General features: G+C 51.7%; 1 protein-coding gene across 3 annotated transcripts in view; it reads right to left on the bottom strand.

The window, feature by feature from the left end:
- Positions 1-10,315, bottom strand: part of adcy1b (adenylate cyclase 1b) — a 69,625-nt gene extending 59,310 nt beyond the window's left edge. For all 3 annotated transcript variants that reach the window (XM_056292882.1, XM_056292880.1, XM_056292881.1), the window contains exons 1-2: positions 9,707-10,315; positions 2,801-2,950 (exon numbers count right to left, since the gene is read on the bottom strand). In XM_056292882.1, the coding sequence (XP_056148857.1) occupies positions 2,801-2,950; positions 9,707-10,315 (759 nt within the window). The remainder of the gene's footprint in view (positions 1-2,800; positions 2,951-9,706) is intronic.
- Positions 10,316-25,938: the final 15,623 nt, after the last annotated feature.

The following is a 25,938-nucleotide window of genomic DNA, read 5'->3' on the forward strand; positions in this document are numbered from 1 at the left end:
TATTTCTTTATATCTATCCATATATTATACTTCTGTTTCTATGTATCTATTTCTTTATATCTATCCATATACTATACTCTATCATATATATTTATTTATATACGTATATAAATAAATATATATGATAGATATGATATGATATGATTTATTTATATACGTATATAAATAAATATATATGATAGAGAGGGAGAGGGGTGGATGGCCCTTCTGTTTCACACTTTCCTCAGTGGGCGATATGCATTAACACATTGCAAGACTCTCGGTTCCCATAGGAGGAAATGTCAGTGGTGTTAAGAGGAGAGCGAAACGGGTGTCCGGGTGGCGTAGCGGTGTATCCCCAGATAGCAAAATAGCCGTGGCCCGGACCCGTCCCACACCCGACACTTCATCCGGCCCACATACCGCGTGGAATGATGCCACGTGAGCGGTCCGCTCCTGTTTGCCAGATCTGGGCCAGAACCGAGCCATAGCAATGCTGCATGTGCCACATATTTGCCAAAGGTGGCCCGTATTTGTTTTGCCCACACGGGCCACTTCAGGGTCACACCCGGATTACATGTTGCCGAGAGCACCGCATCTTTGCCGAAAAAGGCCCACATTTGATTTGGCGTGTTTGGCTATACACGTGGACCACTTAAGGCTCACATCCATTTTGTCAGGGCCAGAAGGCCATCAGTGCCGCGTCATTGCCTGAAGTGGCCCACATCCAGATGCTATCTGGGTTCCGTTGCCTACCAACATGGAGATCGCTGATTCGAATCCCCGCGTTACCTCCGGCTTGGTCACAGGACACATACCCGATGTGGGTATGTGTCCTGGTCCCTGCACTAGCGCCTCCCCTGGTCGGTTGGGGCACCTGTTCAGGGGGGGAGGGGGAACTTGGGTGAATAGCGTGATCCTCCCACGCGCTACGTCCCCCTGGTGAAACTCCTCACTATCAGGTGAAAAGAAGCGGCTGGCGACTCCACCTGTATCGGAGGAGGCATGTGGTAGTCTGCAGCCCTCCCCGGATCAGCAGAGGGGGGCGGAGCAGCGACCGGGACGGCTCGGAAAAGTGGCCAAGTACAATCGGCTCTGTGCATTACTGTAGTCCACTGACTTCCGGTTTCTACTGCAGCGGTCATACCAGTTTCCTGTTTGTTGGCGTGTGCTTTTGACAGTGGCGAGATTTACCATGGATATATGTCAACCACATGCACGGAACTGTTGACAAACTTTCACCTGCACCTAGCAGCACCTACCTGCACCCACCAGCACCTACCTGCACCCACCAGCACCTACCTGCACCCACCAGCACCTACCTGCACACACCAGCACCCACCAGCACCTACCTGCACCTACCAGCACCCACCAGCATCTACCTGCACCCAGCAGCACCTACCTGCACCCACCAGCACCTACCTGCACCTACCAGCACCTACCTGCACACACCAGCACCCACCAGCACCTACCTGCACCTACCAGCACCCACCAGCATCTACCTGCACCTACCAGCACCTACCTGCACCCACCAGCATCTACCTGCACCTACTAGCAACTACCTGCACCCAGCAGCATCTACCTGCACCTACCAGCACCTACCTGCACCCACCAGCACCTACCTGCACCTACCTGCACACACCAGCACCCACCTGCACCTACCAGCACCCACCAGCATCTACCTGCACCTACCAGCACCTACCTGCACCCACCAGCATCTACCTGCACCTACTAGCAACTACCTGCACCCAGCAGCATCTACCTGCACCTACCAGCACCTACCTGCACCCACCAGCATCTACCTGCACCCACCAGCATCTACCTGCACACACCAGCACCCACCAGCACCTACCTGCACCTACCAGCACCCACCAGCATCTACCTGCACCTACCAGCACCTACCTGCACCCACCAGCATCTACCTGCACCTACTAGCAACTACCTGCACCCAGCAGCATCTACCTGCACCTACCAGCACCTACCTGCACCCACAAGCACCTACCTGCACCTACCTGCACACACCAGCACCCACCAGCACCTACCTGCACCTACCAGCACCCACCAGCATCTACCTGCACCTACCAGCACCTACCTGCACCCACCAGCATCTACCTGCACCTACTAGCAACTACCTGCACCCAGCAGCATCTACCTGCACCTACCAGCACCTACCTGCACCCACCAGCATCTACCTGCACCCACCAGCACCTACCTGCACACACCAGCACCTACCTGCACACACCAGCACCCACCAGCACCTACCAGCACCTACCTGCACCCACCAGCATCTACCTGCACCTACCAGCAACTACCTGCACCCACCAGCATCTACCTGCACCTACCTGCACCCACCAGCATCTACCTGCACCTACCAGCACCTACCTGCACCCACCAGCACCTACCTGCACCTACCAGCACCCACCAGCATCTACCAGCACCTACCTGCACCCACCAGCACCCACCGGCACCTACCTGCACCTACCTGCACCTACCAGCACCTACCAGCAAACGGGTGGAAAGTTTCAGGTTGTACATATCAAGTTGTGTCCACAAGTATGAGGATAAGTGGACACAACAACAAACAGGACACTGGTATGACCGCTGCAGTAGAAACCGGAAGTCAGTGGACTACAGTTATGCACAGAGTCGATTGGGGAGAAAAGGGGGGGGGGAAAATTTTAAAAAAGAGCGAAGAGTGAAACAAAAGGGCTTCAAACATATATTACATAACTGTAGACACGAGTCAGTCTGTAAGAGAAAGAAAAAAAATGGTAACCACATCCGATAACCAACATGCAGTTTTCGCTCGCTCGCCCCTTACCTGTTTCTCGTTTTCGTCCTCCATGCGGAGTCTCTCCTCGATGCAGCCGCGTGCTTGCAGGAAAGTCTTTCTCTGGGCCCGCTCCGTCAGGATGCGCACAAACAGGCCTGACAGGTTGACGCTGGTGAACAGCACCGTGTTGGCAACCAGCTGCAAGCAGAAACAACACGGCACCTCAGACCTCCGGCACGGCTGTTACAGACGCCTGGAGAAAGCGTTCCCCCATGTAAACTGTGGCTTACTGGCTTTTGACTTCAGAATTACGATGACCTGAATCAGCCAAGGAGGAGCGGGGGGACTAGCACAGGAGTGTGTGTTGGTAACAAACGTGCAGGGTTTTTGCACGGGGCGAACATGAGCGTGACCTCGTCCACATTCCTGCAGGACGGTGCATGACCTACAGTGACCATTATATCACATGTGTCACACAGGCGGCACAGTGGCGCGGTCGCCTCGCAGCAAGAAGGTCCTGGGTTCGAGCCCCGGGGTAGTCCAACCTTGGGAGGTCATCCCAGGTCGTCCTGTGTGTGCAGTTTGCATGTTCTCCTCGTGTCTGTATGGGTTTCTTCCGGGGGCTCCGGTTTCCGTCCACAGACATGTAGGTCAGGTGACTCGGCCGTATTAAATTGCTCCTAGGTATGAATGTGTTTGTGAGGGCCCTGTGATGGCCTGGCAGCCTGTCCAGGGTGTCTCCCTGCCTGCCGCCCGATGACTGCTGGGATAGGCTCCTGAGAGCAGGATCAGTGGGTTGGATGTCACATTCCAGTGACTTATGTATTTTGGACTAAGAAAACATCTTTTTAGGGTAAAACCTTTTGTTGGATGGATGTCACTGCAAACACAAGAACTTTGGGAGGACACTTGTCTCCATGTCTTACCTTTTTTTTGTCAAAACATATATGTGAAATGAATGAAAGCCACTTTATTTGACACCGTATTCTTACAATGAATGTGTTCTCTGCATGCAACCCATCTTACTGTATGGGAGCAGTGGGCAGCTGCAGCGCCCGGGGACCAACTCCAGTTCTTCTTTCCATTGCCTTGCTCAGGGGCACAGGCAGGGGTATTAACCCCAACATGCATGTCTTTTTGATGGTGGGGGAAACCGGAGCACCTGGAGAAAACCCACCGCAGACAACGTTAGAACCTGCAAACTCCACATAGAGGACGACCTGGGCTGACCCCCAAGGTTGGACAGACCCCGGGGTTTGAACCCAGGACCTTCTTGCTGTGAGGCAACAGTGCTAACCACTGGGCCACTGGGCCGGCTACGTGTTGTTGCTTTCTATTCACTGTGCATGAGATAAATGCATCCAAACCATCTGGCTAACAGGTAAGACTTTATGCAGAGTAAAGACTCACACTGCAGACTTAAAGCTGCAGTCCTTAATATTTCTCCATTAATAAATCATTATTTTATCCATCTGGACCGAGGAGTCAGACCACATGATACTAACAGTCATCTTAACCATGGCTGGAGACATTCTCCCGTCTCTGTATACACCTGCTGACATTTTTTGACCGGGTAGGATGAACACTGGTGCAGCAGCAAACATGTATTGGAAACAACTCCAGCAGGGAAAAGAGACTGAAACATGATGCCAATGTGGAGACGCTTCTGTTAGACATACGATCAATACTACTGTAGAACAATGTGGAGATGTGGCCTGATGAAGTGTAGACCTGCAGTAGCTCTGGTCAGAGGGTCTCATTTTCACAAGGGTGCAGACTATTTACTGGTGAGCTGACGGCACACAACCCACAACGGTCTGCTACACCTTGTTTGTGGTACGAGAAAATCAGTTGCAGTAGATCTATTTCTCCCTGGCTCCTACATCCAACCTGCCCCACTGTAATATACTGATTGATTGCCCACCAGAATCTCCACATCATCATCACATTTCAAATGGATAAAATTATGCATGCTCTTAGAGATTGCAGTTTCAAATATCAGTTTTGGGGGGTTTTTTTTGGTTTATTTTTTTTAGCCAAAATGATACACATCCCAGACAGAGTCGGGATGTGTGCCACTTCACGCAATGATGCAGCACTGATGGCCTTCTTCTGGCCCTGACGAAATGGATGTGAACCACATGTATAATAGCAAACATGGCCCAAATATGCCAACTCAAATGGGGGCCTTTTTTGGCAAAGATGCGGTGCTCTGGGCAACATGTGATCTGGATGTGGCCCTGAAGTGGCCCGTGTGGTAAATGGTGAATATGGCCCAAATATAACAAAACAAATATGGGCCACCTTTGGCAAATATGTGGGTTCTGGCCCAGATCTGGCAAACAGGGGCGGACCTCCCAAGTGCCATCACTGCACGCGGTATGTGGGCCAGGTGAAGTGACGGGTCCGGGAGAGAGAGAGAGAGAGAGAGAGAGAGAGAGAGAGAGAGAGAGAGAGAGAGAGAGAGAGAGAGAGAGAGAGAGAGAGCGATAGAGCGAGAGAGTGAGAGAAGGAGAAGAAGGAGAAGGGGGAGTGTCAACAAGACAGGTTGAGAGTCCCTGTGCTCGGTGACCGGAACAGGTCAGCTGGGGAAATAACTATACACCATGTCTGACACCAGGTAGACACAGCGGCGACCCCGTCTTTCTCTCAGTAGAGCATCCCCGCATGTGAAAGCATGCAAGACTCCCCCCCCCCATCATTTTCATTCTACTACTTTATCCATTGCAGTACATCCATAATGGTGTAAGTGCTTCCAGGCGAGTGCAGGAAGAACAGATAAGATAGCCTCGGGAAAGGAGGGGAAGTGTTTTCTGTTTAGCGGGGCTAGCTGAGAATGACACAACCAAAACAAGGTGCGGGACACACCAGTCTATCTGAAGCACCGCGGAGCCCTGGCCAGGCGGTACCCGGAGCAGTTGTTAATATAGTCATTTGTTCTGCCCGTTTCTCGGGTCGTTTGTCACCGCCGTTCGCAACAGTCTGACTCGGTGATGGATGGTAATGGCCGGGGGATTTCAGCTAAAACAAACACAGCGTCCACGAACACCTGACAATGGCACCATTGCTCGTATAATGTTGCAGGTGTTTGATTCTTATTCGTATTCTTATTCTTACCAGGTTAGCGTCATTTTAGTATTAATGGCTAATTCGGTGTAGCAAGATGGCGGCGCCAAGTCACGTTTGCAGCGGCGTCACCCACTACCGACTGTGCCGCGTCTCTGTCCGTGTCTACGTCGACGTTTGTGTCGTTGCGTTAAGTTTTGATTTTCATCTTCGATTATTTATTTTTTTCCCCCTCCGTTTGATGGCTGGGAGAGCCCGGTCTGCCGCGTCCGGTGGGCCCAAGGACCGCGGCCCTGCCTGGAGCTGCGCCCGAAGAGGACGCGCCGAGGGCGGTCTGACAGGATGCGGAAGTGGGGCAGGCTAAGCTAACTGCTAGCCCCATGCGCCTTGTTTTTTTTTTCCGACCCGCGTTCCGGGAACTCTGCCTCTGATTGGCTAGTACTCGTTGCCTCCGTTGATTAGGTTGGTTAGGGATAGGATTAGCCAATCAGAGATAGCGTAGGGGCGGGTCTTCCCGGAATCCAGGTGGTGGGGAATAATAACGCAGCCCACGCAGACCGGCAGTTCCGACAGTCATCCTCGTTCTCTGGACAGTGGACTGCGTTGCACTGAATTGACCGTGTATGTTAACTGTTTGTGTGTTTATTTTGGTTTTTTTGCTTTGTTCTCTCTGTTTTTTGTATGCTTTTGGTGGTGTCTTGGGAAATTGTGGATGTGTGTGTAACCGGTTATTTTCTTGCCCGGTGCGGGATTCGATACGAGGTGTACTGCACCACAAGGCGACATCACTAACCGCTCGGCTAAAGGGTCAGACCCGTTAGCTAGGGGCTAACGTGTCTTGTTAGTAGTTTACATGTGTTTTTATCTTTTGTGTTGCACTGCTGTGGGCAGTGCAACGCAAGTACATGATAGAAACGACAATAAATTGTTCCTGATTCTTGATAATTGAACAGCATAGAGAACGAGACATTTGACCACACACTATACAACAGAGATATTATGCCACAGATATGCATAATATTAGCTAATATGCCCAATAAACTGTGTAACACATGGGTGGATTAGGTTTTGTGACAGTCACATTTTCACGCCCTTACAAGGTGCACTAACGGTCATCGCCCCGACCGGATATCTGGGGTATATTGAGTCACGAGGCAAAAGGTAAGCTGACGGGTTAGGACCTTAGGTGAGCGGTTGGTGCAAGCTTGGGTCATATGGGGTCATGCCACTGAGCTCATCTCTCTAAGCTTAATGGATTAGCTATCCCTGGCCGTGCGGCTAACACCGTCCTTCACGTCCCGTCCTGGCTGTGCAGGTATCACACCACGCGAGCACTAAACAAAACAATGCTCTTGACCAGCGCACCGTCCTATCCCCAAGGGAAGGGGGCGGGCGGAGAAGGGGTGGGGTTGGGGCTAAACTGAATGGATCGCATCTCAATTTCTCCTCCAGCAAATACACAATCTTCCTGTCGTTTATGTACCGAGGCAGGGATGTTCTATTTCCTCCGCGGGGTTTAGCAGATGTGCCATATCTTCATTCCTCGCACTCAGCGACAGACAGAAGTGTGTGTGTGTGTGTGTGTGTGTGTGTGTGTGTGCATGTGTGAGTGAGTGTGTGTGTGCATGTGTGAGTGTGGGGAAAGAGTGTGAGACAAGTGAACATATGCGGAGGCCGGTGTACCAGTCGGTGTTCCACATCTGAAAAGACGTGCCTGGATATCCCTGTTGTTTGTCACCAGACCTAAGCGCGGTGCTGAATGTGTGCTACGCCCCGGCCTCTGACTTGTCCTACTTCTGCTGATAGGAGGCCATCATATTGGTTCTTCATGCTCAGGCAGATGCTCCTCAGGGGAGCTAGATGGAATGTCCTCCAGTAACACGGAGCCCTGTGGGCTTCTTCTACGTGTACTGTACGTGAGAATAAGATATGTCGGTGACTTTCTGTGCGTTACCGCTAATGCTCACTTCTGATATTTACCGAATAAACGTGTGAATACACCGAAATGTTAGCTGGGAGAGCTGGCGTTGGATCGGCCGGGGGAGCTCGGTCTGCTGCGCCCTGTGGGCCCAGGGACCACGGGCCCAGACCGGAGCTGCCCCCGAAGAGGAAACACCGAGGGCGGTCTGACAGGACGCGGAAGCGGGGCAGGCTAAGCTAACTGCTAGCCCATGCAGACCGGCAGTTCCGACGGTCATCCTGGCTGGCGTTCCTTCTCCTGGACAGTGATTTATTTATTTATTTATTGTTTGTTTGTTTGTTTAGTTTAGTTTAGATATATGTGTTAGTTTGGATAGATGTGTTAGTTTGGATATACGTGTTCTTGTAGTTTTTGGATGTGTGTTTTTGTCTTTGTGTTGCGCTGCTGTGGGCTGGGGGGAAACCATGTTTAGTTTCATTTCACGTGCGCAAGTGCATGAAAGGACTTGACAAAGTGTTTCTGATTCAGAAACGCAGTTCTTTAATACTGGCCTCACTAAGTTAAAGCCCTCTGAACACGGAGATTACATTCACAAACTAGACTGGTTGGGGGTTTTAACGTTCTCCTGACTGCAACTCTAAAGGTTGCACTGGGAACATGACATGGCTGTATGCATCTACAACGCGATGGGGCGCAGCAATGGAAAGTGATACGAGGATATCAGTTTGTCTCGGACACACATTTCTGCAAACAAAGAAGACGCCTGAGGCCTCCATTACGCCCCAAGAAGACTGATCTTACACCACGCAGACATGATGCGGACATGATGCAGACACCATGCAGACATGATGCAGGCACCATGCAGACACCATGCAGGCACCATGCAGACATGATGCAGACATGATGCAGACATGATGCAGACATGATGCAGACACCATGCAGACACGATGCAGACATGATGCAGACACCATGCAGACATGATGCAGACATGATGCAGACACCATGCAGACATGATGCAGACATGATGCAGACACCATGCAGGCATGATGCAGACATGATGCAGACATGATGCAGACACCATGCAGGCATGATGCAGGCACCATGCAGACAGCATGCAGGCACCATGCAGACATGATGCAGGCATGATGCAGACATGATGCAGACATGATGCAGGCATGATGCAGACATAATGCAGACATGATGCAGACATGATGCAGACACCATGCAGACATGATGCAGACATGATGCAGACATGATGCAGACACCATGCAGGCATTGCTGTGACGTAGAAGGTCCACCTATGCACTTGTTTTACAGCACTATCCACTCGTACCGTCGGCTGGACGTCCTAGAAAATCCCGTCATGTGGTCTTAATAATTTAGACAGTCGTGAGTCAAAGGCTGCTTGGAGGCTGATGGTGTTTGTCAACAAACTTCTTAACAAGGCGTAAGAAGTTTAGATGAAGCTTCTCAGCCGTTCCCCACGTGTCAGTGTCACGTTTGATTTGGATTCAGGGGTAGGGTTTAGCTTTCCAACAGTCACCGTGGTGTATTAAATCGTCTGTTTGTTTGGGGGTTGTTTTTTTTTTTTTTGCGTGGCAGAACAACACAACCTCTTGTTTGACCAAGAGGCACAAACAACACACACATATATATATATCTATAGCACCAAGCCTGTGGGAGCTGTCCCTAGTTCTGAATTGAACTAATTTCTAGAGCGAGCTGCCCAGCCCCACCGTGAGCGTTAAGCTTTTGCTTCCTCCACCCCCCCCTCTTTTTTTTTTTTTTGGCCAAGAAATAATGTTATACAAGCAAGCACGATGACAACAACACTCATCAATCCATGTTTTTACACAATTGTTGATTTGGCGCGGGACTAACGCGCGCACATGCACACGCACACGCACGCACACACAAGTGGGCTCTGGCATCAGCCCATGTGCATAGTTATATCGATGTATACTGACCGTTCTCCATAGTTTCTGGGTCTTGGCTGTAACCGACGTGGCGGTCACAATGGTGTGCGAGATGGAGACCATGATCCCCAAAACCACGGCCAGGAGCGTCCGCACGGGCAGGAGGGCATAGGCGACGAAGGTGACCAGGATGAGCTGCCACACGCCCTGCTCCGGGGACGTCGGGGGCTCCAGTCCCATCGCGCCGAGGGAGAAGGGGCAGCAGAGGAAGGAGAAGGTGAAGCCGAAGAGCAAGGTCAGGTTGATGATCTGCTGCAGCTGAGTCACCTGCAGGTACTTGACGTTGGTGACGATGAAGAGGGAGACGAAGATGACACAGTGGACGGGATGGGAGCCCTTGGTGATGCTGAGGCTGGGGCCGGACAGCAGCTCCAGCACGGCCAGCGCGGACGTCATGAGGATGAGGACCGCCAGCGCTTTGAGGGTGGACGTCTGCTCCAGCTTCAGCTTGTAGTTCTGGAAGAGGGACTCCAGCTCCTTGCAGTCGAACTCGTCCTCGCACGCGATGGTGGTCAGGGGGACCCCCGGCGGACAGTGGCTCCTCTTTCGCCGAGTTTTGACTTTCTGAAACGGTATTTCCTCCATGTCAGTGCCATTCATAAACCGAAAAGCTGGTCGCGGCTCGGGGTCGACGGAGCACCGGATCCCGCGTTCCGGACCGAAGCCAGGAGGAAGAAAGGAAGACCAAAGAAAGAAGGAAAGAAAGAAGGACAGAAGGAAGGGAGGAGGGAAGAGACGGAGCGTCCCAGATAGAGAAGACACGCTGGAACCGTCCACTCCACACTAGCCACAGGTTGATCCGCGCCGCGCGTCCAGACCGCTCACCGAGGAACCCGCGTCACATTTCTCCAAACGGAGGACGGTTCGCAAACACGTACACGCAGACCGGGTGGGGGGGGTGGGGGTGTCACGCACGCGCGGGCCTGTAGGGTCTATCCTCCTCTGCCGGTCCTCGATCGGCCACAGCGTGAATGCTGGGGCAGCGCGCGCGACGTCCAGGTTCGGATGTGCCAGCAGCTCTGCAGCCGGGCTCAGAGCGGATCACGCCTGCGCACTGCGAGGCGACGATAAGACCCGTCTCAGGCGCTCCGCACGCTCGGGGACTATTGGGGGGGGGGGGGGGCGGAGAAAAAGAGGAGCCTCGTCCAGCCAATCCGCACGTCTTACACACACACACACGGACGCTTCGCATCCGGACGCGGACTGGCATGTAGTCCACCTCTGGCGGGCGGACATTAGCATCCCGTGCACGCAATTCCGCCGTCTCCCCGTTTTCGTTCACGTGCGCGCGCGCGCGCGCAAGCACGCGTGCGTGAATTAAGAGAGGCGGGAGCGACGAGAAAGTATGGACGAGAGACACTATAAAGGGACAAATAGCTATAAATAAACAGCCTGTTTTTCAGATCATGAGTCATGCAATCCCCCCTCTCTCTCTCTCTGGGTCTGGGTCTGGGTCTGGGTGTACATCCCTGTAAAGTCTCTATCGCACTATCAGGAATCAGCCGGACGTGGAGGCTCGGGATGCGCGGAGTGATGCCGCTGGCAGGGACGGGGGGGGGCGGGAGGGAGGGGGGGAATAACGCATGTCCGCACGGTTTGATCGCGTGCGTTTTCTGCGTTCCCGGTCGGGCAGCCCACCCTCACCGCCCCTCTTGACATGCTGAGGGGGGCGCCTCGTTCATCTACCATGGGAGCGATTCGTCATCCCGTCACCGGCTGCCGCTGCCGTGACCCCTTATAGTTCCAGGGGAGGATGGAGGAGACTGGCGGATAGATGTCCAATTCACCCCTCGACCACGCACACGCACACGCACACGCACACAATGCAGTCAGCGTTGTCCGTCCTAACTCGAGACTGTCTTCCACCAAAACACGACCCCATAGGTGGTTTATACAAGCAGCTTATTACCCTATAGTGACGTTTTAAGCTACCTCCTCGCGCTCCTCCGTAATTATAACACGTGACTTTCCCTGTAACAATAAGCATCTCCTCCCATAAGCTCTCGCGAGAACGAGTGTTAATAAAAGCAAAGTTTGATGTCACATAGCGGTTATTATGTCCACGCTAGCTGACTTTCTAACTTTTGGCTAACGCTGTTAGCTCTTATGACGTCATTCTTAGGTAAACATACTGCCAATAGCGATCTTACTTACTATACTAGACGGAGAAACAACACAAAAGCGCACTGACTACATATTCTATTGTTCTCACATGGCCTGGCGGGCCCCTGTGATGGCCTGGCGGGGCCCTGTGAGATGGCCTGGCGGGGCCCTGTGATGGCCTGGTGGGGCCCTGTGATGGCCTGGTGGGGCCCTGTGAGATGGCCTGGCGGGGCCCTGTGATGGCCTGGCGGGGCCCTGTGATGGCCTGGCGGCCTGTCCAGGGTGTCTTCCCGCCTGCCGCCCAATGACTGCTGGGATAGGCTCCAGCATCCTCGCGACCCTGAGAGCAGGATAAGCGGTTTGGATAATGGATGGATGGATGTTTTCAAAACCCATAATGCACAGAGGCAAAAAGTATCTGCGGCATATATCCTGCCGCCGGCAGGGGCGCTAATTTAGGAAACGCTCCTGTGGGTCGTATTGGAGGACAAACCCCCTATGTGGTCGTATGGGGTTGGAGGACTTGTTGTCTAACTCGGGTAGATTAAGTGAATGAATGCTGTACACCTGAACAAACACAACCCAGAGGTGTAGGCTACTGGACGGGGCATTGTTCCTGAGTCAGACACAAAATCAATGCTTTACGATAGACTGCACACAAGCATCCAGACTGTTCCCTCGAACTGCAGAACAGGTTTGAAGGATGTAGCCGAGAGGATGTGAGGAAGGAAAAGTTGCTTGCATAAACTCTTTCTTCCCAAGTAAAACTGTAAAAAGCTCGTCTACCTCAATAAATCCAAGGCGTGCATTAGTTTCTTAAGAATAATGGGGAAAAAACTTTATTGTTCTTGGTAGAATACATTAAAAAAAAAGCCAATCTTCATCTTCATCAGGGTCTTCATCAGGGTCATTGTCATGTCTTGGATTTATTGGAGAAGAATTGCTTTTTACACTCTTACTTGGGAAGCAACCTGTCCTTCCTCGCATCCCATGGTCTACAATGCAGCTGATCCGGTCTAACAGGACGCGGAAGCGGGGCAGGCTAAGCTAACTGCTAGCCCACGCAGACCGGCAGTTGCGATAACACCAAGGGTGGTCTGGCGGCAGCCTCGCTTGGCATTGATTGTGTTTGGGTGTCGTCGTGCGGAGTGCGTGGAGGGAGGTGTGTCGAGGGAGTCTGGCTGGGAGAGCTGGTGTTGGATCGGCTGAGGGAGCTCGGTCTGCTGCGTCCGGTGGACCCAGGGACCACGGCCCTGCTGGAGCTGCGCCCGAGGAGGAAGCACCGAGGGCGGTCTGACAGGATGCGGAAGCGGAGCAGGTTAAGCTAACTGCTAGCCCACGCAGACCGGCAGTTGCGATAACACCGAGGGCGGTCTGACAGGATGCGGAAGCGGAGCAGGCTAAGCTAACTGCTAGCCCACGCAGACCGGCAGTTGCGATAACACCAAGGGCGGTCTGACAGGTTGCGGAAGCGGAGCAGGTTAAGCTAACTGCTAGCCCACGCAGACCGGCGGTTCCGACAGTCCTCCTGGCTGGCGTTCGTTGTCCGGACAGTAGAATTTCTGGACTGTATGTAAGCAAATATGTGAAAGAAATGACAATAAATTGTCCCTGATTGCTGATTCCTGATCCACCCAAAGGGCCCACTTAGCCTATATGATGAGAAGTAAGACCCAGTATAGCGCTTCTATTCTCTCTATTTCTAGGTTTGACGGATATTTGCTGAACGACAAGCAGTGTAACATAGTTCTGGCCACAGACCAGTGCTGGCGAGAGATCTCGTAGTCCGCTTTAAGTGTCCACTACAGCTGCCTTGACCTTCCCATAGCATAATAGCTGCCCGCCTGCCTGCCAGTCCTGCTCTCCTGAGTCATTCATCTACATCTGCCACTCTGAAAGAGGGATATGGAACACAGGATGTGGGACACATTTCTGTCAGCCTCGTCTTCTGTCTCATCTAATAAGTTTCGCGCTCCGGCTTACCCTTCCACTACCCCGGCTGCAAGCCGAGACTCCGCACAAAGGTTACCCGGCAGATAAAACATAGCAGTGAAACCATTAACCTCGCGCAGCATGTAATTAATCTAGAATTGATTTAAAGTCTTGATCTTAATCAATATTTCAACACTCCCCTCGCAGTTGTTGCAACATTAATGAAATTTGCTGTATTATGGAAAGACACCCCACTCCCCTTTAAAGCAGACACATCAGAGTGGGACTTCATTTGATGCTCGGACGTTCAAAAGCCTCTTGATCTGTCCAAGCAGCCATCCGCTCCTTTTACGCCCCCCTTCTTGTTAATTCCTGTGTTGTCATCGTCATTATCGCTGGTTGCTGTGGACCGACCGACGGCTGGTTTCTCGTATTTCCGTTAAAAGCGTGCCCCGCTCCGTGGGGACCTCGCCGCCTGCCCCGTGGGGAGGGCCGTGGGAGTGGAAGCAGGGGGGCACGTCGCAGTGGAAGTGTCGTCCCCTTCGCTTTCGATGGCTTCGGGTGTCGGCGGGCCGCTACCGTCAGCCAGCCCTCATCTGCCGAGAACAAAGAGAGGCCTGATGGGAGTTTGCACGCCGCGCTCCAAGGGCGTCTGACAATAAGGCAGAGACCTGCTTCCCGCTGCTGTTTGCTTCTCTGGCGAACACCGCCTTTACTTCCTTCGTCTCTGGCTTTTGTTCCCATGCAAAACCCCCACCCCCAAAAAACTGCTGAAACTGGAAACCACAAAAAAATAGTTCATTATTTGAATTGATTGGTTTCTCTGCTGTAAATTAAGCACGTGCGTGGACACCTGCGGCCACATGGCTGTGCGTAGCAGTTTGAATCGTATGACCGTTTCGCAGCTTTCCACGGAGGCGACTACACGGGATGTAGGAGCACAACGTCACATCCAACTGCTTGTTATTCACTTCCTGTCCCTAGGAGGCTTTAGTCCATGGCCAGCTTTGGTAGTCAGTTTAACAGATACACCGATCAGCCGAAACATTAAAACCACCTGCTTAATATCGTGTAGGTCCCAGCTCTGACCCATCAAGGCATGGACTCCACAAGACCTCTGAAGGTGTCTTCTGGTATCTGGCACCAAGGACGTTAGCAGCAGATCCTTTAAGTCCTGTAAGATGCGAGGTGGGGCCCCCCCGTGGATCGGACTTGTTTTTCCAGCGCATCCCTCAGATGCTCGATCAGATTGAGATCTGGGGAACTCGGAGGCCAAGGCAACACCTTGAACTCTTTGTCATGTTCCTCAAACCCTTCCTGGACATTTTCTTTACTGGGGCAGGCTGCATTATCGTGCTGAAAGAGGCCGCTGCCATCAGGGAATACCCTTCCCATGAAGGGGTGTACACTGGTCTGCAATGATGTTTAGGTAGGTGGTACATGTCCAAGTAACATCCACATGAGTGCCAGGACCCAAGGTTTCCCGGCAGAACATCGCCCGGAGCATCGCGCTGCCTCCGCCAGCTTGTCGTTTTCCCATGGTGCATCCCGGTGCCATCTCTCCCCCAGGGTAAATAATGCACACGCATCCGGCCGTCCGCATGATGTACAGAAAACATGACTCATCGGACCAGACCACCTTCTTCCATTGCTCCGTGGTCCGGTTCTGACCCTCACGTGCCCATCGTAGGAGCTTTCGGTGGTGGCCTGGGGTCACCACGGGCGCTCCGACCGGTCTGCGGCGACGCAGGCCCACACTCAGCAAGCTGTGATGCACTGTGTCCTGACACCTGTCCGTCATAGCCAGCATCCACTTTTTCAGCACTTTGAGCTGCAGCAGCTCTTCTGTGGGTTGTAAGGAGATAATCACTGTTATCCACTCCACCTGTCAGTGGTTTTAATGTTTTGGCTAGTCGGTGTACGTCACCCTGTCTCATTCATAGTCTACTTGCCAGCAATGTGAAATGAAGAATGTGAAATTTTGAGTACACCAAAGTTTTATGTTAGAGATGTGCAGTACGTGTACCCAGTATTTATAAACTGCCGGATGCCAACTTGCATATGTTGGACAAATTGCATAATTAGCATTAATTAGCATAATCACCTGGGCAATATTTCAGCAACTGCTTTGCTGATTTGGACACTGTTGGGGTGGTTCTGGGGGTTATTGAGGATGCTGAATCCATTTCCGACATTTTCCAAATTCAAAATGGCCGTTTAAATCAGAAGTGACCACATTTCAAGTCCCGGTGGGCTGATGTTGATGAAATAGATCAGATTAGATCGTTTTATTTTAGTCGATTTAGAAGTTTTAGAGGACGCGCAATCGATTGGAGTGGACAGATGACTTGTGTATTTGAAATAACTTCAGCTTGGTTATAATTATGAATACTATTATCCAAGCAACGCAGACCAGTACTCTCTGAGGTGACTCACAATTGGGTACTGGAGGTTACAAAGGCAAGTACCATACCAAACTAGAATAATCACATGACTATGGCTCAATAATATCCTCAAAAAAGAAAGAGAGAGAAGGGAGTATAATGTAGGTAAAAAAATGTTTAACAGGTGGAACACATGAGTCCTGGAACAGGTTTTAGAACACAAGTATACCCAAAAGTACCAGAGCAGAAAACTGTGTGCACTAGTTGCACAACGCGTTACCACTGGAATACATTCATCAAGCAAGAGTACCTTGCACTTCTACTACTCTGCACTCTTTTAAACCATATCCTCGTCATCAACCTCGTCCTCATCGCATGCTCTGTCTTCATCTTCTATTCCAGCTCAGCATTCATGCTGTCCTGCTCCTCTTGCTGGGAGTGCGTGTGCAGGTTGCAACATGTACTCCGGTAGCCTTTGCAGAAGCAGTAGCTGCGACAGGCCAGGCCTGCAGCTGTGCAGCCGCCCTTTGCTGTTGAACTGGCTTTAACCCAGCTTTGCAGCTACAGCTGATAATGTCCGACAGGCCGGGAGGAACAACGGGGCTTGCATCCAGGACGGGAACGAGGACTTCCTCTCCTTCCATCTCGCCTTCCCTCTTGTCCCATCCAAACTTGGTTATGTCCACAGCTGTGGATGAGGGCAGTCTGCTGCTTTCCAAAGCAGCACCTGTAGATGGGCACATCATCCATGCAGATGTGCATTGCGTTCTGTAGGAGGAAGCATCTTCAGTGCTGGGGGGTGGGGGGGGTGTCAGAGATGCCGACTTCTTTTAGTTGTACAGAGCCAGGGAGAAACCCCTCACCACTTCTGCGATCAGCAAATCAGTAGCCTCTTCCTCCCCGATGAGGTGAAGCAGGTCACCAGGTACTAATCTCATGGCCTTGAGCACAGACACCACCTCCTTTCCCAGCGGGATAGGAGGTGGTGTCACGCCCGGAGAGAGCGTGCATAGCCAGGATGGAGCGAAACTGCTCACCCAGACTCCCTACTGTTGAACTGGTGTTGGGAACAATGCCCTCCCACCTCTCCATCTGCAGGTGACGTGATACCCACCTACCAGCACCAACAGACCATGAGCACACACACCAGTGTCGTCGCTGAGAAAGCGGGACGCATCTGATATCGCCGTGTTAGTGTTGTTCCTACGAGGTCACAATTAGTGTTGCTACAGGACCATCACTGCAACTGACCAATCATGTTGTTTTACTCTCGTGACTTTATGACTGGGGGGGGGGCGGTTGTGGGATTAGGTAGGGGGTTAGTGTGGATTAGCTGTTGGTTCGGTTAAGGTTAGCTATCGGTTGGGGTTAGGGTAAGGTTAATGTTAGTAGGTTATGCTAGGTTAGCTTTGGTATTTCTCCAGTCTTTCTCCCTGTGTCGCCAAGGCACGACGTCACAACAACGTGATTGGTCCGTTGCAACGATGGTCCTGGAGCAACATTCCTTATGACGTCGTGGGGACAACACCAACACGGCGATATCAGATCGAGTGAGAATGTAGACGGTTGTAGCTCCGCACCTGGCTGCATCCGAAATGTATTGGATGAAGGAGACGTCAGCCTCGTCATAAGCGACAATACTCTGCTGATCTCCTACGCCGTGTGTGCACAGGAGCTTGTCCAGCTTCCGCTTGTTTGTCTAGTTCTACAGCACTGTCGTGGTTAGGTACAGGGGCTATCAGTGAGAGTTGGTACTCTGCTGAGCTTGCCCCAGCTCCTCTCTGCCCCTCGTGGTCTTTGGGCATCTGCTTCTGTTTGATCAACTTACTTGCATTAAGATGACAATTCATAAAAAGATGTGTTTTGAGCATGGTCATAAGACCATCGATGGTCGTGTAATCCGCAAACTTCAGGAGTTTAACAGACGGCTCACCTGAGGTGCAGTCGTCGGTGTAGAGGGAGAAGAGTAGAGGGGAGAGCACACATCCCTGGGGGGCGCCATTGCTGATTGTCCGGGTGCTGGAGGTGATTTTCCCCAGCCTCACCTGCTGCCTCCGTCAGGAAGTTTTTAATCCACTGGCAGGTGGAGGCTGGTAGTGAGCCAGATGAGTTTGGAGTGGAGGACATCTGGGATGACGGTGTCGAACGCTGAGTTGAAGTCCACAAACAGGACCCTTGCGTGTGTCCCTGGGGGAGTCGAGGTGTTGGAAGATGTAATGCAAACCCATGTCCATTGCATCCTCCGCTGACCCGTTTGCTTGGTAGGCAAACTGCAGGGGCTCGAGCAGGGGGCCTGTGATTTCCTTCAGGTGGGCTGTCACCAGCCTCTTGCAGGATTGCATGATCACAGACGTAAGGGCAACGGACCTGTAGTCATTTAATCCGGTGCTACGGGATTTCTTGGGGACCGGGATGATAGTGGAGCTCTTGAAGCGGGGGGGGGGGGGACTTCACACAGCTCCAGCGATCTGTTGAAGATCCGTGTGAAAATGGGGGCCGGCTGGTCAGCACAGACTTTCAGACAGGAGGACGACACGCCATCCAGGCCCGGTGCCTTCCTGGTCTTCTGTCCCTGGAAGAGCTGGCGCACATCCTCAACGCAGATTCTGAGTGTGGGTGGGGGTTCGGTGGGGAGGGGAGAGTGGCTGGCAGGGGGTGCGGTTGGTTGTCTATTGTGGCCGGAGAGGGTGAGGGGTGTGAAAGGTGTAAAATATTGGGAGAAGGATGCTGAATATGGAGCTGCCTGGCAAGAGGAGAAGAGGAAGGCCAAAGAGGAGGTTTATGGATGTGGCGAGGGAGGACGTGCAGGTGGCTGGCGTGACAGAGGACGATGCAGAAGACAGGAAGAGATGGAAATGGATGATCCACTGTGGCGCCCCCTAATGAGAGCAGCCGAAAGTAGTTGTAGTAGTAGTAGTAGTAGTAGTAGTAGTAGTAGTATTAGTAGTATAGACGCAAGTTAGCATCCCGCAGTTTCTAAATACTGGAGACCAATGCTGTACATCTCATCTCATCTCATCTCATCTCATCTCATCTCATCTCATCTCATCTCATCTCATCTCATCTCATCTCATGTCATGTCATGTCATGTCATGTCATCTCATCTCATCTCATCTCATCTCATCTCATCTCATCTCATCATCAGCCACTTCTCCGGGGTCGGGTCGTGGTGGCAGCAAGCTAAGTAGGGCACTCCAGACGTCCCTCTTCCCAGCAACGCTCTCCAGCTCCTCCTGGGGGACCCCAAGGCGTTCCCAGGCCAGATTGGACATGTAGTCCCTCCAGCGAGTTCTGGGTCTACCCTGGGGTCTCCTCCAAGGAGGGCGCCCAGGAGGCATCCTCATCAGATGCCCGAACCACCTCAACTGACTCAATGCTGTACATTTCAAACATAAAACTTTGGAGGTAGTACTCGACAGGGTGTATAGTCTGGCAAATAGGCTATCACACACAACACAACACAGCACCAAAAAACCCGACTTTCCCAGCCTCGGTTCTTTAATCCCGTGTTTGGGTAGCACGGGTTAAATGCGGGGGGGGGTGGTCTGGGTAGGGGCAAAAGGGGATTTAAAAGCCGGAATCAGAACAGAGGATCGGGGGCAGTTGCAGTTGCCGTTGGCTAAAGGAGCCCCCCCAGATCTCCGCGAGCTGTCCTCTGTAATGCCAGCAGAGCGGCGGCCTTGCCCCACCGCAGTCCAGATGTGGTGGAAGCACCGCTGGTGTCGTTATCACGGCCAGACCGGCTCAACACCAGCTGATAGAGCAGCCAGGCCGGAGCCCAGGGGGACCGGTGAAACATGTTACGGACCAGCTCGTGTCAGCGTTAATTAAAATGTGCTGAGGAGAGCCCCCTCCCCTCCCCTCCCCCCCGAAGTGTCAGTCACGTGCTCCGGGTATGCTCACGGGAAACATAGCAAAGCGTTGGAAAGACTGCAACAAAAAAAACCCCAAAAACCTACAAAAATGCAGGAAACCTTGAGTGCATATTACATTTACAATATCCACATTTTTGTAACGTTATGGTTATGAATCTGGCGGCTGGTTATAACGGGATCACCGATTTCACTCATTCATTCATTTATTCCAACGTGGAACAGAGCAATGTCAATCAAATGTGTCAAATATGGCCGCAAGCCTGCCATTTCTCACATACACGGAAAAAAACGAGTCTCAGTCCAGCCTGGTGCCTGGACCTGCAGACTCCATTTGTCAGGGGGTGAAAACATAATACACACACATAATACACACACAATGAACACACAATACACACACAAAACACACATAATACACACACAATACACACACAAAACACACACAATACACACACAATACACACATAATACACACACAATACACACATAATACACACACAAAACACACACAAAACACACACAATACACACACAATACACATACAAAACACACATAATACACACATAATACACACACAATACACACACAAAACACACACAATACACACACAATACACACATAATACACACACAATACACACACAATACACACACAAAACACACATAATACACACACAATACACACACAATACACACATAATACACACTCAATACACACACAAAACACACATAATACACACACAAAACACACACAATACACACATAATACACACACATGACACACACAATACACACACAATACACACATAATACACACACAATACACACACAAAACACACAATACATACACAAAACACACATAATACACACACAATACACACACAAAACACATAAAATACACACACAATACACACACAATACACACACAATGACCAAATCAAAACTGGAGTCAAAGGAAAATCCACAGGCTCAAGTCCTTGTTCAACACAGAGGTCAGTAGACACAGGTCAGGGGAGACAGGTCAGTAGAGACAGGTCAGTAGACAGAGGTCAGTAGACACAGGTCAGTAGACAGAGGTCAGCAGAGACAGGTCAGTAGACAGAGGTCAGTAGACACAGGTCAGTAGACAGAGGTCAGTAGACACAGGTCAGTAGACAGAGGTCAGTAGACACAGGTCAGTAGACAGAGGTCAGCAGAGACAGGTCAGTAGACAGAGGTCAGTCGACACAGGTGAATAGAGACAGGTCGGTAGACAGAGGTCGGTAGACAGAGGTCAGTAGAGACAGGTCAGTAGACACAGGTCAGTAGACAGAGGTCAGTAGAGACAGATCAGTAGACAGAGGTCAGTAGACAGAGGTCAGTAGACACAGGTCAGTAGACACAGGTCAGTAGAGACAGGTCAGTAGACAGAGGTCAGTAGACACAGGTCAGTAGACACAGGTGAGTAGAGACAGGTCAGTAGACAGAGGTCAGTAGAGACAGGTCAGTAGACAGAGGTCAGTAGACAGAGGTCAGTAGAGACAGGTCGGTAGACAGAGGTCAGTAGACACAGGTGAATAGAGACAGGTCAGTAGACAGAGGTCAGTAGACAGAGGTCAGTAGACACAGGTCAGTAGACAGAGGTCAGTAGAGACAGGTCAGTAGACAGAGGTCAGTAGACACAGGTCAGTAGACACAGGTGAGTAGAGACAGGTCAGTAGACAGAGGTCAGTAGACAGAGGTCAGTAGAGACAGGTCAGTAGACAGAGGTCAGTAGACAGAGGTCAGTAGAGACAGGTCAGTAGACAGAGGTCAGTAGACACAGGTCAGTAGACACAGGTGAGTAGAGACAGGTCAGTAGACAGAGGTCAGTAGACAGAGGTCAGTAGAGACAGGTCAGTAGACAGGTCAGTAGACAGAGGTCAGTAGAGACAGGTCGGTAGACAGAGGTCAGTAGAGACAGGTCAGTAGACAGAGGTCAGTAGACAGAGGTCAGAAGACACAGGTCAGTAGACAGAGGTCAGTAGACACAGGTGAATAGAGACAGGTCGGTAGACAGAGGTCAGTAGACACAGGTCAGTAGACACAGGTGAGTAGAGACAGGTCAGTAGACAGAGGTCAGTAGACACAGGTCAGTAGACACAGGTCAGTAGACACAGGTGAGTAGACACAGGTCAGTAGACAGAGGTCAGCAGACACAGGTCAGTAGACAGAGGTCAGTAGACAGAGGTCAGTAGAGACAGGTCAGTAGACAGAGGTCAGTAGAGACAGGTCAGTAGAGACAGGTCAGTAGACAGAGGTCAGTAGACACAGGTGAGTAGAGACAGGTCAGTAGACACAGGTCAGTAGAGACAGGTCAGTAGACACAGGTCAGTAGACAGAGGTCAGTAGAGACAGGTCAGTAGAGACAGGTCAGTAGACACAGGTCAGTAGAGACAGGTCAGTAGACACAGGTGAGTAGAGACAGGTCAGTAGACAGAGATCAGTAGAGACAGGTCAGTAGACACAGGTCAGTAGAGACAGGTCAGTAGAGACAGGTCAGTAGACAGAGGTCAGTAGAGACAGGTCAGTAGAGAAAGGTCAGTAGAGACAGGTCAGTAGACAGAGGTCAGCAGAAATCATCCAGGACACATCATGTCCACAGTAAGCCAACACAGAGCCCCTCTGACCCTGCCAACATCCACGATGCTGAGCCTCTCGTTTCCACCACATATTCCATTTATACCTTACCGAACGACAGCAAAACAAGACCTATTTCACTATAACTATTTGTTCTCTAAAACAAGCTGAGAAAAGACTTGTCTAAACACACATTTCAAAAAAATAGTGGCCCTACTCTCCTGCAGGACCCAACACACAACATCAGCACCATTTTTTATATAAATATTGTATATGAATTACAAATATTATATATCATATATAACCATATAATACATAATATAATATATAAACATATAATACATAATATTTTACATTAGATATTATAATAAATATTGTAAAAAATTATAAATAAAATATGAATTATGTAAATTCATCTAAGTAAAATCTGAACGGCTGCATCAAAACACAACACATGTGAAAAAGCGTCGCTGAGGGGAGGAAAGAGCACTAAATAATGTGAAACATGTGGTCCAGAGTTCGCCGTCCACGCTAATTTGAGGGCGGATGGCGAAGAGTCCTCAGAAGGTGGACTTTATACATGAGTACCGGGACTGCCTGTGATGCAGTGGGTCTTTCTATTCGGCTGGTGTCTCCCAGGCCCGCTTGACAGCTTGCTGATGAGGACCGTTTCCTCGTCCGCCCGTCTATCTGAGGGATTTGATCTGCGTCTCCTTGATCACGGCACCATCGTACCACTGCACCATTCACACCAAAGCCCTGCTGCCACTGGTTCTGGACACACGGGCCACTTTTTATAATGCTGTTTGTTGGGAATCGAAGTTTATGAACGAAGGTACCTGCTTAGTGGGCCTAGACTGGGTAAATATTCACAGGACTTCTGGCTTTATTTTCAGCCATCCATCCATCCATCCATCCATCCATCCATTATCCTGCTCTCAGGGCCGTGGGGATGCTGCAGCCTATCCCAGCAGTCATTGGGGGGGGGGGGGCAGGCGAGGAGACACCCTGGTGGTCAGTACGAGAACAAAACAGTGGGTCAAATTTTGGGGGGGGGGGGGGGAATCGAAAAAGAAGCCATCCTTCTCCCCGGGGGGGGGGGCGGATGTTACTGGCAGCAGACTGTTGTGGAGAGAGGGTTGGGAGCCCGCCGGACTCCTCGTCACCTCCCCTATTTTGTGTAGACAGCGCCCCCCTACTGGCGGCCATGCTCTTAGTTCGTATGCCATAATTTTGGTGGGTTCTTGTTTAGCTTGGTAGTGGTGAGACGGTCCGGGTCAGTGTGATTCTGTACCCACGATGTGTTGAATGGAGGGTCGTCATGGTATTTGTTAACCCCTCACCCCCCACCCCCCACCCCCTACCCTCTAGTGTCTATTAAAGGCCCATTTTTTGAGACAGGGGTAACTTAAACTTTGGGTACGGTGTACCTGTAAAAAGGTGATTAGTTAATGGGTAGCCCCCCCCCCAGGGTAGCCCCCCCCCGTAGAGCCAGTCATAGTTTTTCTATGATATGCTGGGCTATTCACATGTTCTCTGTTTTCCATCGCCCCCCCCCCTTTTTCCTCCCAGTTGTACCCCCCTCTTCATCCCAGTCGCTGCTCCACCCCCTCCGCCGAACCGGGGAGGGCCGCAGACTACCACCTGCCTCACGTGGAGTCGCCAGCCGCTTCTTTTCACCTGACAGGAGTTTCGCCAGGGGGGCGTAGCGCGTGAGAGGATCACGCTACCCCCCCCCCCCCCGAGTTCCCCCTCCTCCCCTGAACAGGCGCCCCCCCCCGACCGACCGGGGGGAGGCGCTAGTGCAGCAACCAGGACACATACCCACATCCGGCTTCCCGCCCGCGGACACGGCCAATTGCGTCTGTAGCGACGCCCCACCAAGCCGGAGGTGACACGGGGATTCGAACCGGCGACCCCTGTGTTGCTAGGCAACGGAATAGGCGGCTACGCCAGCCGGGCGCTGCCGGGACTTTCCGAGTGTGATGGAGACACCGTTTGTGTCAAGATGTCAGTGTGCGCGCCTGATAAATAATACAAGCCGCGTGCTCCACCTCCCATGTGGGCCTCCTGCCCCACCGTTCAGGTTCTTCTGCTGACCCGTCCTTCTCCGGGCCTCGGCGGAAGCACAAGAAACAGTGTGGCGCTGTTCCACACACACACACACACAACACAACACAAGAAGTTCGGCGTGGGGCCCAGGATTCTACGGGCCTTCTACAGAGGCCCATCTGAGAGCACCCTGACTGCATCAGCGCCTGGCATGGGACCTGCACCGCCCACGACCCTGCAGAGGGTGGTGCAGAAGGCCCGGGACGTCAGTGGATGTGAGTTTCCCTCCGTCCAGGACATACACAACGGACGTTGGGTCAGCAAAGCCCGTAGGTTTACCGAAGACCCCAGCCCCCCCCAACTATGGACTGTTCCAGCTGCTACCATCAGGCAAGCGGTACCGCAGCCTCGAAGCCCGGACCAGTCGGACCAGTAGGACCCAGAACAGCTTCTTCCACCAAGCAACCAGACTGGTGAACAAGGAACATTAAAGACACTGAGCCTGGTGCCAGAGGACTGATGGTGTATTGACCTGTGGTCTTTAGTGGATCATCAGTTTACACACACACACACACACACACACACACGCACACACACACACACACACACACACACACACACACACACACACACACACACACACACACACACACACACACACTACTCATTACTATTACTGCTGTTTTTGTTGTGTCGTTGTTATTTCATTACCATTGTTGCTGCAGCGCCGAGGAGACGACGGGACGAGGGTCAGAAACACGAGGCTGTTCAACAGGAAGTGGTTATTGCATTTTGAAGCAGCAGATGAGGTTCAGTGGGCCGCGACACAGGCTTATTGAACTACGTCCCGAGCTGGTGTCATGTGACCTGACTACTTCTCTCAGCCGGGCAGCGCCGGCAGTCGATAGCCAGCAGAAAATGGCTGTTAGCATAGATCCAAATTACCGTAGCGTGAGAGCACATTAGCCCGCACCTGAGCCCGTCTCAGCTCCAATGACCCCACAAGAACCAGCACCAGCATAATGACCCAGCAACAACCAGCACCTGCATAATGACCCCACAAGAACCAGCACCAGCATAATGACCCCACAAGAACCAGCACCAGCATAAAGACTGACCAAGACCCAGCACCAGCATAATGACCCCACAAGAACCAGCACCAGCATAATGACCCAGCATGAACCAGCACCAGCATAATGACCCAGCAACAACCAGCACCTGCATAATGACCCCTCAAGAACCAGCACCAGCATAATGACCCCACAAGAACCAGCACCAGCATA

This window comes from Lampris incognitus, chromosome 14 (genome assembly GCF_029633865.1).
Source record: "Lampris incognitus isolate fLamInc1 chromosome 14, fLamInc1.hap2, whole genome shotgun sequence".
NCBI classification, from domain to species: Eukaryota; Metazoa; Chordata; class Actinopteri; order Lampriformes; family Lampridae; genus Lampris; species Lampris incognitus.